Consider the following 17,143-nt stretch of genomic DNA (forward strand, 5'->3'; position numbering starts at 1 on the left):
CACTCACGCCACTCGGAATCGCCTTGGGGTTCTCTCTCCCTCTGCCTCTGCCCTTCCCACTTGTGCGCGTGCTCTCTCTCTCTCAACTGTCTCTGTCTCTCTCAAATAAGTAAATCTTAAAAATAAAAATAGAGAAGAAGAAATTTAAGCAAGAAGATGAAAGACGTGCACACCGATAGTACGAAACGTTGCTGGCGAGGCTAAAGGCGGCGACGCTCATGGCCTAGAAGACTTCGTAGTGGGAAGGCGGCCTTTCTCAGCAAACCCAACGGTCGATTTGATACCCTCCCTAGCAAAATTCCCTTAGCTTCTTTTTTTTTTTTTTTTTTTTTTACGAAATAGAAAAGCCAATCCTAAGTTCGTATGGACGTGTATGTAAGGAACCACAAATAACCAAGACGATCTTGAAAAAGAAAAACAGTCGTAGGACTCATGGCTCCTAATTTCAAAATTTACTACAAAGCTACAGGAATCAAAACAGAATGATACGGGCAGACAGTTAGACATAGATCAATGGAACAGAGTTTAGAATTCAGAAATCAATACTCATACATTTAAAATAAATTGATTTTCTTTTTTAGAAAGATATTTATTTATTTATTTTAAAAAATATTTTATTTATTTATCTGACAGACAGAGATCACAAGTAGGCAGAGAGGCAGGCAGAGAGAGAGGAGGAAGCAGGCTCCCCGCCGAGCAGAGAGCCCGATGCGGGGCTCAATCCCAGGACCCTGAGATCATGACCTGAGCCGAAGGCAGAGGCTTAACCCACTGAGTCACCCAGGAGCCCCTATTTATTTATTTTTAAAGATTTTATTTATTTATTTGACAGAGAGAGACACAGCGAGAGGGGGAACACAGCAGGGGGAGTGGGAGTGGGAGAGACAGGCCTCCTGCTGAGCAGGGAGCCAGGTACAGGGCTGGATCCCACGACCCTGGGATTATGACATGAGCTGAAGGGAGACGCTTAACAACTGAGCCACCCAGGCACCCTTAGATTTTTATTAATTTGATAGAGAAAGAGCACGCCAGAGCCCAAGCAGGGGGCGGGGCAGAAGGAGAAGCAGACCCCCCGCTGAGCAGGGAGCCCAGGGCAGGGCTGGATCCCAGGACCCCTGGGTTCATGACCTGAGCGGAAGGCAGAGGCTTAACCAGCCGGGCCACTCAGGTGCCCCAAATCAACTGATTTTCAACAAGGGTGTCAGGAGTGTTCATCGAGGGAAGAAGAGTCTGAGCCGCGCAGTGTTGGGACAACGCTGCATCTCCGAGCACGACAAGAACGACATGCAAAAAAGAACTCAAAGTGGATCAGAGACCTAAATGTATGATCTAAAACTGTAGAAATCTTAGAGGAAGATATAGGAGCAAATCTTCACGACCTTGAATTTGGCAATGGTTTCTTAAGCCTAACACCAGAAGCACCAAGAAAACACCAAGTGATAATTGGATTTCATGAAACAAAAATCTTTTGTGCATCAAAGGACACTATCAAAGGAGTAAAAACAGGACTCACAGAATGGGTGAAGATATTTATAAATCACATATCTGATAAGTGTCTTCTTTTATTCCCGCCGCCTGGGGGGCTCCATTGGTTCATGAGGGTGTAGGCCAGGACCTTGGGGAGGCCAACCCAAGCCCCAGACTCTGGGGGGGAGAGGCGTGGGGTGTGGAAGTGGGCTGCAGGCAGAGCTGGATCCAGCCTCAGGATGCCCTTCATTTGAACTTCCCAAGGCTGGAGAGGCTGCATGCAGACTGGGGTTGGACAGGAGGTGGAGATGCAGACAGACTGCTGGGAAAAAGGCAGGCAGCCCAGTTACTCCTGCTTAATCAATAGGGGATTAAATCAGTTTAGGCTTTTAAAAACCAGTACTAATGAAATCCTTAAACAGAAATTACAAAACTAGTAAATGAAATGATAAACCAGTAGTTTTTGTGTTAAACTTTACATTCATTTTATTTTACTTCTTTTTTCTTTTTTTTTCTTTTATTTTTTTTTTAAAGATTTTATTTATTTATTTGGCAGAGAGAGATCACAGTAGGAGAGAGGAAGGGAAGAGATCACAGAGAAAGAGGAAGGGAAGCAGGCCCCCCGCTGAGCAGAGAGCCCGATGTGGGACTCGATCCCAGGACCCTGAAATCATGACCCCAGCCGAAGGCAGCGGCTTAACCCACTGAGCCACCCAGGCGCCCCTTACTTATTTTTTAAAGATTTTATTTATTTATTTATTTGGCAGACAGAGGTCACAAGTAGGCAGAGAGGCAGACAGAGAGAGAGGAGGAAGCAGGCTCCCCGCTGAGCAGAGAGCCCGATGCGGGGCCGATCCCAGGACCCTGGGATCATGACCTGAGCCGAAGGCAGAGGCTTTAACCCACTGAGCCACCCAGGTGCCCCTTTACATTCATTTAAAAAAAAGTTTTTTCAGTTTTTATTTATATAAGTAATCTTTACACCCAATGTGGGGTTCAAACTCACGACCCCAAGATCAAGAATCGAATGCCCTACTGACTGAGCCAGACAGGTGCCCCAAACTTTACACTCATTTAAAAATAATCAGTAGAATTTCATAAAGAGCAGTTTTATGTTTAAGAAAAATTGAGCAGTAGGTTCGGGCAAGAGGCACGGGCCCAGCCTTCCCCATTCCCACCGCCCGCCCCGCCTCTCCCGCGGAGTCCCCGGCCCGGGGCGCTCGCCCCCTCTGCGCCCAGAGTGGAAACGGCTCGGAGGCTTTGCACATGCTGTTCCCGCTGCAGCCTCGCCCGGACGTCCCTCCGCCCTCGGGGGCGCCCCTCCCCGACCCCCGCGGGCGCGCGCCCCGGCGCAGCGCTCCCCTCCCTGCCCAGCCAGCCAAGGGGCGCCGCCGCGGCGGTGGGGGCGGGCGGCCAGCCCGGGCGACAGCTGGGTGGGCGGCTCTGACCTTCGGGTTCGATCGATGCCCCGCTCCCGGGCGCTATAAAGGGGCCGCGCGGAGCTCGGGCGGCCGCAGCAGCGCTCAGCCCCCCGCGCGCTCAGCCATGGCCGTCGCGCCCCTGCTGCTGCTGCTGCTGCCGCCGCTGCTCCCGGGCTCCGCCGCGCTCCCCGCGCCCCCCAGGTGAGGGACCCACGCCCGCTCCTCGAACCCCACCCCCCCACCCCCGGCCCGGCGCGCCCCCCGCCCCCGCCTGGCTCTGAACCGGCGCGCGCCCCCGCCCCCGCCCCGCAGGGCCCCGCGCCACTCGGACGGGACGTTCACCAGCGAGCTCAGCCGCCTGCGGGAGAGCGCGCGGCTGCAGCGGCTGCTCCAGGGCCTGGTGGGCAAGCGCAGGTGAGGGGCTGCGGCGCTCCCCCGGCTGCGGGAGAACTGCGGGGCGTGGGCGCCGCGCACCTCCGGGACTAATTCCACTTGGGATGGGGGGCAGCGAGCAGGACCCGGAGAACAGCACGAGCTGGACCAAGTCGGCCGAGGGCCGCCTCTGCCTGCACTGGCCGTACACACCCACCCTGCAGGCCTGGTGAGCCCCGCCGCCCGCGGCACCCACCTGCTCCTGCCCCGCACCCTTCCTCTGCCCCCCCCCCAGGACCCTGGGTCTGGGACAGGAACGGGGCGCGGCAGGGGGCCCGGCGTCTGGGAAGGGGAAACAGTGCTGGTGACCAGAGGAGGCCCGGTTCCCCTAGGGGGCCGCAGTCTCCCGCCCCTGACCTGGCTGTCCCCGCAGGATGCCCCTGAGGGACCCCCTGGATCAGACCTGGTCTCCCCGGTTGCCTCCTGGGTCCGGGTCTGGGGCCACCTTGGCAGAGCCAGCCATCCCCGCTGTGGAGGCCACCCGAAGCCGGCCCTGAGGAAGAAGGAGTCCCCGCTGGCACCGGCACCTGCACGGAGCGGCCAGGGGAGGGGGGGGAGGAGGAGGAGGAGGAGGAGGAGGGCTTGCACTTGTCGCCAATAAAGGAGGAATTCAGACACTGGCCCCGTGAGCTCACTCCGCGCCGTCTCCCAGGTCAGGGCGGTCAGAATGCAGGAGGCCCCAACGGCAGCCTGTAGCCCGGTGACCGCACCCAGCTGCCCTTTAAACCTGGGGAGCCAGCGGGCGCCTCTCCTCCCCTATCTCTGCTGTCCCCGGAGCTTCCCCGAGACCCACCCGCATCCCTGCCGTCCACTCGGCAAACACCCCGGGGCTCTGGGTGCGTGGGTGGGGGGCACAGGACGTCTGTCCCGGAGGCCCCGTGTGGGGCAGTGGAGCGGCTGAGGGGGGAGTCTGAGGGGGCGAGGAAGCCCCGGGCAGGAAGCGGTGGCAGAAGGGCCCCGGCGTCCGCTCCAGCGAGAGAGGACCCCCACGCATGCCACGGCTCCGGCTCCAGGTTCTGTGGTCTCTCGTGGCTTGACTGCTTTGAGCCTGACGAGTGGGGGGGTCACGACACCCCGACACCCCGGGAGGAGCTGGGGCCTGCGGGAGCCAGGCAGGCACCACCTGCAGGGGCCAGGAGCCTTAGGGGGCAGCGGCCAGGCAAAGCTAGAGAGCGGAAGGACCACAGCCACACACACCCCCCTCGTGGTAGCAGCCCCTCCCTCCTGCCTCTCCCTGCTGCTGCTGAGGCCTGGCCCGTGGGGGTGGGGTGGGGGGTGCCTTTGACGGAAGGGCAGTTGGGGGTCTGGGCCAAGGAGCCTTGCCAGGAACTCCTCTGGCAAGCACCGGAGCCCATGGGGCCCCCCAGGAGCTCCCGCAGCCCCCTGAAGCTCAGCCATCCTTATTTCTGCGGTCCTGCCCACCCCACCGCCCTGGAGGGGATGGGCTGGTTTCCAGGACAAGCAGGGGTGATCCCAGGGCACAAACAGCCTTTTCCTTCCCGACCTAGAGGGTTGGTGTCGGGTAGGCGGGAGGAGGTGGACCCGGAGGGAGCAACTGGGGCCTGAACCTTGCTCCGGGATGATTCTGGAAGAGGAGGCCAGCAGAGGGGCTGCCAGGATTGCGGGGGAGGGGTGGGTACAGCCAACACAGAAGCCACAGCTGAGCCCCTGCCCCCCAGCTCCCTGCCCCAGCTTCTGCCCACCCAGCCACACCTCCCAGCCCCCTCCCCAGGCCCTGAGCACCTTCTACGTCCTGCCCTGGGTTTGAGAGCTGAGCCCCCTTGGTCCCCCATATGTGGCCCAGCTCTGTTGGGGAACCCCCACCCCAGTTTGCCCCCTCCCCGCAGCAGGGTAGGCCTGGCCGGGCGGCCGGCGGGAGCCCCCTTGGAGGAGGCCGGTGGCTTGTAAAGGATCATGACACGGGGCGGTGCCTGGCGGGAGCGAAGGTCGCCCGGCTCAGCCGCCACCAGCAGCGCCAGCCAGCTGCTCAGAGGGTCTGGCCAGGGGACGGCCACCAAGATGGGGGCTTGGGCCCTGCTGCTGTCACTTCTCATGGCCACGGCCCGGGCCCAGGGTACCTGCGGGGCGGGGGCAGGAGGCTGGGCGGTGGGCGGGTCCCAGGAGGGCACTGACTCTTCCTCTCCAACTTTCCAGTCTGCTCTGTGAGCAACACCATCTTCGAAGTCGCAGAGAACACTAACCGGCCTGAGCCCCTGGCTGACATCTCTGTCCCCGCGGGCCAGCACGTGACCCTCGGACCCTCGTCCACCCCCGACGCCTTCCGGATCCAGGGGACTCAGCTCTTTCTCAACGTGACCCCCGACTATGAGGTGCAGATGGCAGGCCGGGCGGGGTACCCCCGTGGGGGTGGCGGGAGGGCTCACCCTCCACAGGACCCAAGCCGCCGCCCGCACCCCTCCCCAGACAAGGCGTCCCAGGCGGCCTGAGGTTTCTGCACCCTCCAGGCAATGACTGGCCCTTCTTGGGGCCCCAAGGTGGGTAGGGTGGTTGAGGGCTCGAGCTGCCTGGGCCCCCGATGCCCTCTGGACTTAGCAGGACTGCTGGGGACCCTCCCCGCCTGTCTCCTCACTTGTGACATGGGGCCAGCACACTGCGGTCAGCTGGGCAGGTGACCCTGACCCTCGTTTGCCCCCTCAGGAGAACATGATGCTGGAGGCGCACCTGGAGTGCAGAAGTGGCGGCACCGTGGTGAGTACCCCCCGCCCCCCCGCCCCTGTGTGGCCACCCTCAGCCTGTGATGTCAGCGCACTCCAGGCCCCGACCTCTCCACTCTGCTCAGCTTGGTCCAGGGCCACTCCCTGGTGACCTCACCCTGTGGTATGTTGACGCCCACACTTCCTCCAGCCCAGACTCTGCCCTGAGATGCAGACCCCAGCAGAGACCCCTGACCCAGAGCCCCCACCACGGAAGGCACTTCACCCTGCCGGGTCCCTCACCCCCCACTGAGCCCCTCATGTCTCTCTGTCAGCAAGGCTGTGGGCTCTGCCTCAGGCAGGACTCCACATCAGTCAGAGCCTTGGCCACCAGCATCTCCTTTCTGGAAACTTCCAACTGTCAACCGGTCCGCTTGCTCCCCTCTTGGCCCTGGCCAGTCCACTCTCAGTGCGGCCAGACACTCTTACTAAGCAAGTGGACAGCCCGGCTGCTTTCTCCCTCGGAGCCGAGGCCGCACGGACCGCGGGGTGCAGGCGGGGTGCGCAGACCCCGACCTCACTCCAGCCAGCCTCGAGCCCTCTCCCCAGATGGGCACCTGCCACCCTCTCCCACCGTCTCGCGTCTTCCCTCCGAGCTCCCCTTCCCAGGGAGGCATCGACCGCCCTGTTTTAAGCCACAAGCCCCGCGCGCACGCACCTGCCGGCTGGACTGGACCCACGGCCCACAGGCTCCAGTGCTCCAGTGCCTGGAGCTGTCCTGGCGCAGACGGTAGGCACGCCACACGACACCTCAGCACGGGACTCCGGAAGACAAGGCCTTCCTAAAGAGCCACAGTGCCGCGGCCTCCGGGAAAAGGGCTCCTCAGCATCATGTCACACCTGACGCCCTCCCATTCCCACAGTCACAGAGACCCCGGCACAGCCCACCTACTGCGCCTGGCCGCTAGGCCTCCCGAGTCCCTCCCTCCCTCCCCCCTCCCCCCTTCTTTCCTAGGTTGGGGGATTCTTTAAGTCCTCTCTACGGCGACGGCGACGTGGGCTTCAGCTCACAACCGGAGATGGAGAGTCAACTTCTCCTCCCACTGAGCCAGCTGGGTGCCCCTCTTAAGCCTCTTTTTTTTTTTTTTTAAGATTTTTAAAATTTATTTGACAGAGACCACAGGCAGGCAGAGAGGCAGGCAGAGAGAGAGGAGGAAGCAGGCTCCCCGCGGAGCAGAGAGCCCGACGGGGCTCAATCCCAGGACCCTGAGATCATGACCTGAGCCGAAGGCAGAGGGTTTAACCCATTGAGCCCCCCAGGCGCCCCCTCTTAAGCCTCTTTCAATCTACGGCTTCTCCTTCTCTCTTCCTTGTTCTTGAGAATAATAATTTCTGAAGCACCTCGAGCGTTCTCCCACTGTTCTCATGAAGGGTTTTGCCGCCCCCCCCACCCTGCCCCGCACCTGTGCTGCTCTCCGGGGCGCTGGCCGCCTCGTGAGCTGCGGGGTTGTGTCTGTGCTCTGTCTGCAATCCACGCGGAGCAGGAGCCCAGGACCGGCGGCCACCAGAGCGCAGCACGGCTGACCCCACCCTGTCCCGCAGGTGACGCAGCTCAGAGTCTTTGTGTTTGTGCTGGACATCAACGACAACCCGCCCAAGTTCCCCTTTCAAGTCAAGGTGGAGAAAGTGTCTGAGGTGAGCGAGAGGGCCAGGGGCTCGACCACGGGGGTCAAGGGTACAGCCAGACCACTCACTCCCCCGCTTCCCCCAGGACACTAAAGTGAGCACCATCGTCATCCCTGCGACGGGACTGGAGGCCCAGGATCGCGACCAGGATGACATCTTGTTCTATTCCCTCCAGGAGGTGACCCCGGTCAGTGTCCCCCCAAACCCTCCTTCTGTGTCCTCCTGGGCTCCAAGACTGGGTCCCACCCCCTGCCTCCCCAGGGCGCTGGTAGCTTCTTCTCCCTGGTGGGCACCAACCTCCCCGCCCTGCGGCTGGACCGGCGCCTGGACTTCGACGCGCAGCAGAGCATCGACTTCCTGCTGCTGGTGCGGGTAAGCAGGCGGGGGCTCAGGTCCCCCCCCCCGCCGAGCCACCCCCAGCCCAGGACCCCCGGGCTTGATCCAGCTGGGCTCTGCTGCTGCAGGACACACGGGAGGAGAACGCAGAGCCCAGCCACACGGCCACGGCCACCTTGATCCTGGAGGTGCAGCCTGCTGACCTTCGCCCCCCCTGGTTCCTGCCCTGTGCCTACTCAGACCACCACGTCTGCATCAACGCCGAGTACCACGGTGCTGTCCCCACGGGGCACCAGCTGGTACGGGGGGCAGGGAGGGCAGGAGGGACATAGGGGGCAGGGCTCGGGAGTCAGGGGGCCACATTTGGTTGCGATTTTCATGCGAACGTTCTTTGGAAGCCAATCCCACCCAACCACGGGGTGGCGAGCGGTGACGGAGCCCCTCAGTGTAGACGGAGGTGCGTGGCCTGGTGGTCTCGGGGCAGGGCTGGGCAGCGCCTTGGGGACCTAGTCCCGTGCGCTGGGAGGGCGGCAGCGTGAGGGGCCGTGGTGGTGCTCCAGGCGGCCTCTCTGACCCGCTGACGTCCCTGCTCCGGCCCAAGAGGCCCACGGAGACGCCGGAACACAGTGGAGCGTCCTGAGCACCTGACCCTGACTCCCCATGACTTCTGCCTGTCCCACGCGCGTGCCCGCTCTGGAAACGCCCGTTGTTCCATTTGAGCAAATCAAGTCCGTAGCAGCGGAGCGGGGGGCCGGGAGGGCCCTCGCGGAGAGACAACTTTCCTGTTAAGGGATGTTGGACGGTCAGCTGGGCCCGACACCCCAGCCCCACGGCACCTCCTCCTGTCCCTGTCCCCGCAGCCAGGCCCCCTCGTGCTCCGTCCAGGGCCCGTCCACGCCGTGGACGGGGATCAGGGCATCAGCCAGCACATCCTCTACAGCATTGTGCGGGGTGAGTGCGGGCCGCAGCCCTGTTTCCCTCTGTGTCCTGCACCCCACCCCACCCTGGGCTGCGGGGGCTCTGGGGGACTTGGGCAGAGCCCGTGGGACCCTCGCCCTCAGGCCGCTGGAGGGGGCAGGAGGCCAAGCTTTCCCACCACCCTCGCAGGACAAGAAGATGGCACGTTTGCTATTGGCGCTGACTCGGGCAATCTCACCATGACCAGAAGTGTCCCCAGCCCAAAGACCTTCACTCTGGTGGTCAAGGTGGGCGCCCTGGCCAGGCCTCCACGGCCTTCCTGAGCCTCAGGCTGCAAGACTTGCCCTTGAGAACCCGCTGGTCGCTGAGGCCTCCCCTTCCCCCAGGGTGAGCAGGCAGATGGCGCCCGCTACTCGGTGACCTGGGTCCAGATCGAGGCCCGAAATGCCGCCGGGAGCCCACCCTACTTCGCCAAGAGCCGCTACCACGGCATGGTGGCGCGCGGCTCTGGAGGAGGCGTGGAGGTCAAGGACGCAACCACTCCCTCCCTGCCTCTGAGGGTCTGGGCCCAGGACCCTGACTTTCCGGTAGGCGCCACCCCCGCTGCGGGTGGGCTCGGGGGGCAGCCTGGGCCCGGGACTCACTGGGCCATGTTTAGGACCTCAACTCTGCCATCACCTACCGTGTCACCAATAACACTGACTTCCGGATGGATGGCGAGACCCTGCTGACCGCCTCCCTGTTGGCTGACGAGGGGGTCTTCTACGCAGAGGTGAGGGCAGGGGGCATCTTCAAGGGGCAGGGGCTAAGGCGGGGCCTGCGAGGGACAAGCCCCCTTTCTGCTCCAGGTTGAGGCCAACAACACAGTGACCGCGAGTACAGCCCGCACGGTGGTGGAGATCCAGGTGCTGGAGTGGGAGGAGCCCACCCCCCCCACAGGTGAGCCGGACGTGGACCCCCCAGGCAGCGGCTCAGGGAAGGCCTCTTGCCTCAGCTGGGCTGGTGGCTTCCCCAGGGCAGGCTTGCTGGAGGCAGAGCCAAGCCTGAATCCTGTCCCTGGTCCCCAGGTCCCCCCGAGACCCCCACATCCCCAGAGACTGGAAGAACAAGCCGGCCCCCCAGCAGCACCACGTCGGAAGCCCCCAGACCCCCGGGGCCCTCTCAGGGCCCCTCGACGACCAGCTCTGCGACCCCGGGGCCCTCTCAGGGACCCTCGACGACCAGCTCTGCGACCCCGGGGCCCTCTCAGGGACCCTCGACGACCAGCTCTGCGACCCCGGGGCCCTCTCAGGGACCCTCGACGACCAGCTCTGCGACCCCGGGGCCCTCTCAGGGACCCTCGACGACCAGCTCTGCGACCCCGGGGCCCTCTCAGGGACCCTCGACGACCAGCTCTGCGACCCCGGGGCCCTCTCAGGGACCCTCGACGACCAGCTCTGCGACCCCGGGGCCCTCTCAGGGACCCTCGACGACCAGCTCTGCGACCCCGGGGCCCTCTCAGGGCCCACAGCCCCCTTCAAGCACGATTCCAAGGCCACCTGCCTCATCGACGCCCGGCGGGCCCCCCAGCGTGGAAACCAGCACCTTCCTCCCATCAGCTTCAACCAGCGGGGGCTCAACACAGTCGCTGAAGCCAGGAACCTCTCAGCCGATGCCCTCTGGGCCCAGCAGAACTCCCCAAACCTCAGGTAGCCCTCTCATTTGCCCCAGAGTCACCCATATATTCCCTGATGCTTACTGTGGGGGTCCTGGGAATCCCTGTAGGGCAGGGCCCACCCAGGGCAGGGGGAGGCCCAGACTGACCACACTGACCATGAAATCCCAGGGGGTTTGCTCTGGTCTGGGTAGAGACCTGTTCTGGGGCTCCCAACAAGGTAACCTGGGGAAGGTGTATGGAGGACGGGGCAGAAGCCAGATTTGGGGTCAGTGGGCCTATAATTCCAGGCTGTTCTCTCTGCCTTCATGGTCCCTCCTATGGTGCTGGGCCCCCCACTTCCACCAGGAGCTGGTGGGCCTTGACCCCCATCTCCCCCCATTTGGCAGCCTCCCCAAGGGCCCCGGGAACACACAGCTCCTCGGCAGGGCGGTGGGCGGCAGGGGAGTGGTACCATGCCCCAGAACCCCAGCTCTGGTGGGACACCCGGTTTGGCTTGTTGTCACGGTGTCTAAAGCCTGGGGCAGGTCTGTCTGGGAAGCGCTTGGGATGCTGATGGTCAGTGGGTGGTGTTGCTCCCAGGGCCAGCCCAGACTGGAGGAGGCAGCACTGCGGGGACCCCCGGGGACGGCGAGCCCGGTGTCGGTGCTGCCGGGGACCGGCGCTTCTCTGTCGTGGACATGGCGGCCCTGGGCGGGGTGCTGGGCGCACTGCTCCTTCTGGCTCTGCTCGCCCTGCTCATCCTGGTCCACAAGCACTACGGCCAGCAGCTCAAGTGTTGCTCTGGGAAAGCTGTGGTGAGGCCCTGGGGGGCTGGGGGCAGGACTAGAGAGGGAGACAGGCAGGTGAGGACAGAGCCAAGGAGAGGTGGACAGGGGGACAGAGAAGGGGCAGGGGTGGGAGCAGAGGTGAGGAAGGCTGGGGTATAGTGCACACAATGCGGAGGAGGCCGAAAGAGGTGAAAAGGAAGGACTAGCCTGGGTCCTTGTCTCTTGGCCCAGGCCTGGGGTCCTGGTTGAGGCCCTGGCTGCCCCTCTCCCCTCCGCAGGAGCAGCCCCTCAGCTTTGACAATGAGGCCTTTGATGCCCCCCAGGAGGCCAACTGGGCGCCAGCTCCCTACTCCTCCCCTGGTCTCATGCGGGCGGCCCCGGAGCCCGCAGAGCCACCAGAGCCTGCGCTTCTGGAGCCCCCCAGCACTACGACCCTGCGTCCAGCCTCAGAGTCCCCCGAGCTGACCCGCGATGGAGGCAGCCCAGCGGCCGTGAGGTCCATCCTGACCAAGGAGCGGCGGCCTGAGGGTGGCTACAAGGCCGTGTGGTTTGGGGAGGACATTGGGGCTGAGGCCGACGTGGTGGTCCTCAACACGCCCGCCTCCGACGCGGCTGGCGCCAACGACTCTGGCAGCGAGGCTGGCAGCGACGAGGAAGCAGTTGCTGGTCCCCATGCCGATGACACGCCCAGCACTGGCTCCTCCTACGTCTAGCCGGGCTCCCCCCCTCCCCCGTGGGCAGGACCTGATGTCTGCCAGCCACTCGCCCCCACTCCAATGCGCACAATAAAGCGACAGTTTCCAAGTTCGGCTGCATGAGAGTCAGCGGCCCTGTCAGCCAGGGTCGCCCCCCTCCCCAGCTGCTGGCCGAGGGAGGTGACGGCGCACCCTATCCCTGGCCCCGCCCCTGCCTGGGCCGGGTGGCACTGGGGCTTCCCGTAAACCACGTGCTGTGCCCGCCCGCAGTGGGCCTTTCCACACTAGCGCCAGCTGGAGGCCTCAGTTCCTCTCAAGGCCTGACCGCGGGGGCAGGAGGGAGGCCTGCACTGCGGGGCCCCCACCTCCCCAGCTGACATGGAGATTCTTGACCTGAGCAAACTCCCTGGAGACCTCGCCGGGGGGGGGGGGGTGTGTGTGAAAGCCTGTGGGCCTGTGAGGTTCCCTGTGGGCAGGGAGGCACCTGGTCCTGGCTTCCGGACTGTCACCTGTGGCTTGTTGCAGGGGCTGAGTGACAGGACTGGGAAGCAGTGGCTGCAGGCCATGGGCGGGGGAGGAGGACTGTGGCAGGAGGACCCCCGCTAGGAGCGGCACCAGAGCCACAGAGTGGGGGACAGAGCCGCCTCTGCTGGCCTCCCCAGGGCAGGACCGCAGGCTGGACTTCCTCCCTGACCCCCTCCTCACTGTCCCTTGTGGGTCCTCTGCGTTTTTCCTATGAAAAGCCACCACGAACTGCTTTCCAAATGTCTTATTCTCAAGGGTGTGAGCATTCTTGTCTGAACAATTCTCATTAAGATTACAAAGGCGGAAGGGTGGGGGCGCCTGGTTGGCTCCGTGGGTCACCCACGGACTCTGGGTTTCCCTTCAGGTGGTGATCTCGGGGTCTGGCTTCCAGCCAGGAGGGGGCTCCGCACTCAGCGGGGACTGGCTCGGAGACCCTCTCCCTCCGACCTCCCTCCTGCTCCTGCAAGCTCTCTCTTCCACATATAAATCTTTAAAGAACCCCAAACCAGCGGGGTGCCTGGGTGGCTTGGCCGGTGGAGCACCCCACCTTGCTCTCAGCGGGGGTCTGGACGATGGGATCCCCCGGTTGGCGCTACTCTGGGTGCGGAGCTACTTAAAAAAAAAAAAAAGAAATCCAAAGCGCAGGGCTGCCCCTTGGCCCACGCTCTCCTCCACGACCCACTTCCCCCGGGAAGAGAAGGGAAGATGTGTGGGGTCTTCAGTTCACCCCACTGCCTCCCCACCCCCACTAGTTGCCAATGGCGCCCTGCCCCGTCCCTGCGTGTGCGGGGCTGGGTGCTCCTCGAGGGAGAGGAGTGACTGGACCCCGCAGGACCCGCCAGTCCCGCCGCCCCTGCAGCCCCGCCCGCATCCGGGAGCCTCGGCGGGGGCCTGGGGAACGCGTCCCCCCAGCACACAGGGGACCCCGCCGCCGGAGCACGTGACTTCCTCGGCTGCACCTGCAGCCCCGCCCCGCCCCCCCGCCCCCCCGCCGGCGGGTCCCCATAAAAGCGCGCGTTCCGGCCGCTCCGGGAGACCAGGCTTCCAGCCCCGGCGGCCCGGCGCGTGGGGAGGGTCCGGCGCCCGGAGTCGGGGCGGGACGGAGAGGGGGCGGTCGTCCCGCTGACGGGCCGCGGGTGGCGAGCGGCGCGCGGTCCCGGCTTCGGCTTAGGTTTCGCTTTCCCGGCGCGCGGTTTCGCTTTCCCGGCGCCCGGAGCGCGCCCCGGCCCGCGGCCGCCCCCGCGGTGTCTCTGAAGGGGGCCCCGACGGCGCCCTCCCGCCCAGGACTGGGCGCCGACTCCACGCCCGGGACCCCCGGCGCCCGCGCAGCCCCCCGCAGCCCCGCGCTGTGCTCACCCCCGCGCCGCCGCCGCCCGGAGCCCGCACCTCGGCGACGTCGTGGCCCGCGACCCTCCGCCGCGTCCGGGGTCCCCGCACGTGGAGCGCCTGCGCCGCACCGTCCGTGGGCACCCGCGAGCCACGCTTCCCGGCTGCGGCCGTGACCGCCCCTCCCGGCGGAGGCCCCCCGCGCCCCCCGCGTCGGTCCCGCGCAGCGAGCGATGGCCGCGGCCGCTGACAGGTGAGCCCCCGTCCCACCCCGGCTGCGCGGCCACTCCGCCGGCCGCCCGCACCCTCACCCGCCGGCCGCCCCGCCCGCAGGAGGCCCCCGCGCCTGCTCTTCGGAGACTGGCTCCTGGGGGAGGTCAGCAGCGGCCGCTACGAGGGTCTGCGGTGGCTGGACGCGGCCCGCACGCGCTTCCGCGTGCCCTGGAAGCACTTCTCGCGGAAGGACCTGGGGGAGGCGGACTCCCGCATCTTCAAGGTGGGACCCCCAGCCCGGCTGGGTGGGACGGCCGGCCCGGGGCCTGGCGCGCGCCCCCAGGCTCGCTCACACCGTCGGTCCCTCCCCCCAGGCCTGGGCGGTGGCTCGCGGCAGGTGGCCGCCCAGCAGCAGCGAAGGCAGGGGCGGGGGCGACCAGCTGGCCCTGGAGGGCGCGCTCCGGGCCGTCTGGAAAACCAACTTCCGCTGTGCGCTGCACAGCACCCAGCGGTTCGTGATGCTGCAGGACAACTCAGGGGACCCCGCGGACCCGCACAAAGTGTACGCGCTCAGCTTCGAGCCTGCGGAGACAGGTGAGGAGCGGGGGGTGCGGCAGGACGTTTGGGGCAGAGAACGGGGCTGGGAGGGCACTGGGATTCTGCTCTCCACTGGACACAGACCCCACGAGCAGAGCCGTGCTTTCCAGAAACTGGCCTCAGAGAGGCTGGTGCCAGGTTGTTGGGGGAGGGCAGGGAAAGCTGATTGGGACTGCTGGGATTAGTGGGGGGGGGGGGGCAGCTCTGAGGGCCGACCCAGAGACACATGCCCAAGCGTCCCACTCCACAGAGTCTCATCCCACACTGCCCTGATCCCAATTCTCTCTTGTAAGGTCCGGGCACTCAGCAGGGGGAGGTGGCCCTTGAAGACGCCCTGCCCTTGATGGTGAGCCTGTTCAGCCCTCCTTGTTTCCAGGTGGGGGCTGCCAGTCTTCCCTGGGGCTGACGAGCTGCTGACGCCGGCCCCTCCTCCCCTGCAGGGTGAGCTCCCAGGGCCATGCCTGGCAGGAGACGCTGCTGAGAGGCCAGGGCTTGGACTGAGCCCTGAGCTCGGTGCCCCAAGACCCCCTTTTGGCACAGCCGACAGTGCTGGGGACCTCTTGCTCCAGGCTCTGGAGCAGAGCTGCCTGGAGGCCCACCTGCTGGAAGCTGCATGGGTGGGGGACCCAGTGCCCCCAGAGGCTCCTGGTGAGAGGCTGTGTCTGGTGGGGGCGCTCAGCCTTGCAGAATTCCATGGGCTGGGGGGGGGGGTGCGAGGGCGAGAGGGCAGAGTCCAAGAGGAGAGGGAGGGGCTAGGGGTGTGGTGGGAGTGAGGACGCCCGTGGAGATGGAGCCGGCCACAGCCCGGCCTGTCTGGCTGCTCCCAACTGCGCATTTTCCTCCTCAGGCCTGGAGCTCCTAAACATGGAGCCTTCTCTGCCAAGGGCAGGACACACGGTCCCTGTGCACCAGGCGCAGGAGACAGGTGAGAGCCGGAGGGGTGTGTGCGGGAGTGAGGGCCTGGAGGGCCAGGTTTCAGCTTGGGCCTTCCTCCCCAGATGCAGGCCTGGTCCCGGTCCTGGAGCCCTGGCAGCGTCCACCAGAGGTGGAGCCTTGCCCCGGGGTGGCTGCTGAGCCTGGATCGCACCGAGAGCCCAGCCTGAGGGCCCTGGATGTGACCATCATGTACAAGGGCCGCACAGTGCTGCAGGAGGTGGTGTGGCGTCCAAGCTTCGTGTTCCTTTACGGATCCCCAGGCCCAGCCACCACAGCCACTGAGCCCCAGCATGTGGCCTTCCCGAGCCCGGCCGAGCTCCCTGACCAGAAGCAGATGCACTACACCGAGAAGCTGCTGCAGCACGTGGCCCCGGGACTGCAGCTGGAGCTCCGGGGCTGTAGGCTGTGGGCCCGGCGCCTGGGCAAATGCAAGGTCTACTGGGAGGTGGGAGGGCCCCTGGGCTCTGCCAGCCCCTCCACACCCCCCCGCCTGCTGCAAAGGAACCAAGACACCCCCATCTTCGACTTCAGCACCTTCTTCCGAGGTCAGTGATGCACCAGACTTGGGGCTGCACCATCCCTGCCCGCTCCCGTCCTACTGCACCCCCCCCCCCCCCCGCTCACCGGAGTTCCCCCCTGCAGAGATGATGGAGTTCCGGGCTCGCCGGCGTCCGAGCTCCCCGCACTACACCATCTACCTGGGTTTCGGGCAGGACCTGTCAGCTGGGAGGCCCAAGGAGAAGAGCCTGGTGCTGGTGAAGGTGAGGCTTGGGGTTCCGGGAGGCAAGGCCGCACACAGCCCCTGTCTGTCCTGTCCTTTCTGTCTGTACTGATGACACCCTGCCCACAGCTGGAGCCGTGGCTGTGCCGGGCGCACCTGGAGTGCGTGCAGAGAGAAGGGGTGTCCTCCCTGGACAGCAGCAGCCTTGGCCTCTGCCTGTCCAGCTCCAACAGCCTCTACGAGGACCTGGAGCGCTTCCTCATGGAGGTGCAGCAGCCTGCCTGAGGGCCGGCCCGTCTCCAAGCCAAGAAAAAGGCCTCAAGAGTCAGTGCTGGTGTCCTGTGCAGGGGTGGGCTCGGGCTCAGAAGGGGCAGCAGACTTCTGGGAGCCCCCAACACCTACAGGCCCAGGACGCGAGGCGACCGCCCTGCCCCGCCCGCCCTCCTCCGTCTTCACAATGAAAAAACAGGCCACACGCTTTAGAGCCAACAAACTCTACTCAAAGAATACAAAACGCCCCAGGGACAGGAGGTATCTGCCCCTGCAGGTGCTGGGGAGGGGGCACCACGAATGGTCGACTCTGTGCTGTGTGCAGCCCCCGCCCCGCCGGCTTCCAGACCCACCCACACCGCGCTCTGCTGGTGGGAGGCAGCGAACACGCGGGTCACTTACAGAGCTAACAGAGGGCTGGGCACGGCCCTCCCTTGTTACTCCAGAGAATAAAATCAGGCCATTGGCGAGGGGTCAATGAGCCCCTTCCACCCGCCAGGCCCCTCCTGATACCAAAGCCTT

The 17,143-nt window shown here is 64.8% G+C and overlaps 3 protein-coding genes across 4 annotated transcripts; all 3 read left to right on the top strand.

Annotated features, from left to right (window-relative positions):
* Positions 1 to 2,848: 2,848 nt before the first annotated feature.
* SCT (secretin) lies at positions 2,849 to 3,937 on the top strand. Its single transcript, XM_082749428.1, has 4 exons — positions 2,849 to 3,089; positions 3,201 to 3,302; positions 3,397 to 3,489; positions 3,694 to 3,937. Exons 1-4 carry the CDS (start codon positions 3,013 to 3,015, stop codon positions 3,815 to 3,817), a joined length of 396 nt encoding a protein of 131 aa, XP_082605554.1. The 5' UTR covers positions 2,849 to 3,012; the 3' UTR covers positions 3,818 to 3,937.
* A 1,282-nt stretch (positions 3,938 to 5,219) lies between these two features.
* CDHR5 (cadherin related family member 5) lies at positions 5,220 to 12,142 on the top strand. Its single transcript, XM_082749433.1, has 15 exons — positions 5,220 to 5,394; positions 5,475 to 5,650; positions 5,979 to 6,029; positions 7,577 to 7,669; positions 7,746 to 7,847; positions 7,922 to 8,032; positions 8,125 to 8,295; positions 8,857 to 8,947; positions 9,104 to 9,201; positions 9,301 to 9,501; positions 9,573 to 9,686; positions 9,763 to 9,853; positions 9,982 to 10,602; positions 11,151 to 11,365; positions 11,617 to 12,142. The coding sequence occupies exons 1-15, from the start codon at positions 5,235 to 5,237 to the stop codon at positions 12,049 to 12,051; spliced, it is 2,730 nt and encodes a 909-aa protein (XP_082605559.1). The 5' UTR covers positions 5,220 to 5,234; the 3' UTR covers positions 12,052 to 12,142.
* A 1,433-nt stretch (positions 12,143 to 13,575) lies between these two features.
* IRF7 (interferon regulatory factor 7) lies at positions 13,576 to 17,138 on the top strand. Of its 2 annotated transcripts, XM_082749435.1 has the most exons (9): positions 13,576 to 14,137; positions 14,218 to 14,380; positions 14,472 to 14,691; positions 14,988 to 15,040; positions 15,135 to 15,342; positions 15,542 to 15,619; positions 15,693 to 16,175; positions 16,273 to 16,391; positions 16,481 to 17,138. In XM_082749435.1, exons 1-9 carry the CDS (start codon positions 14,118 to 14,120, stop codon positions 16,634 to 16,636), a joined length of 1,500 nt encoding a protein of 499 aa, XP_082605561.1. In that variant the 5' UTR covers positions 13,576 to 14,117; the 3' UTR covers positions 16,637 to 17,138. The 2 variants fall into 2 exon arrangements, with proteins under 2 accessions (XP_082605561.1, XP_082605562.1); XM_082749436.1 differs by lacking the exons at positions 14,988 to 15,040; positions 15,135 to 15,342 and having other exon boundaries at positions 13,579 to 14,137.
* The last annotated feature ends 5 nt before the right edge of the window (positions 17,139 to 17,143 follow it).

This window comes from Mustela nivalis (genome assembly GCF_964662115.1).
Source record: "Mustela nivalis genome assembly, chromosome: 9".
Classification (NCBI taxonomy): Eukaryota; Metazoa; Chordata; class Mammalia; order Carnivora; family Mustelidae; genus Mustela; species Mustela nivalis.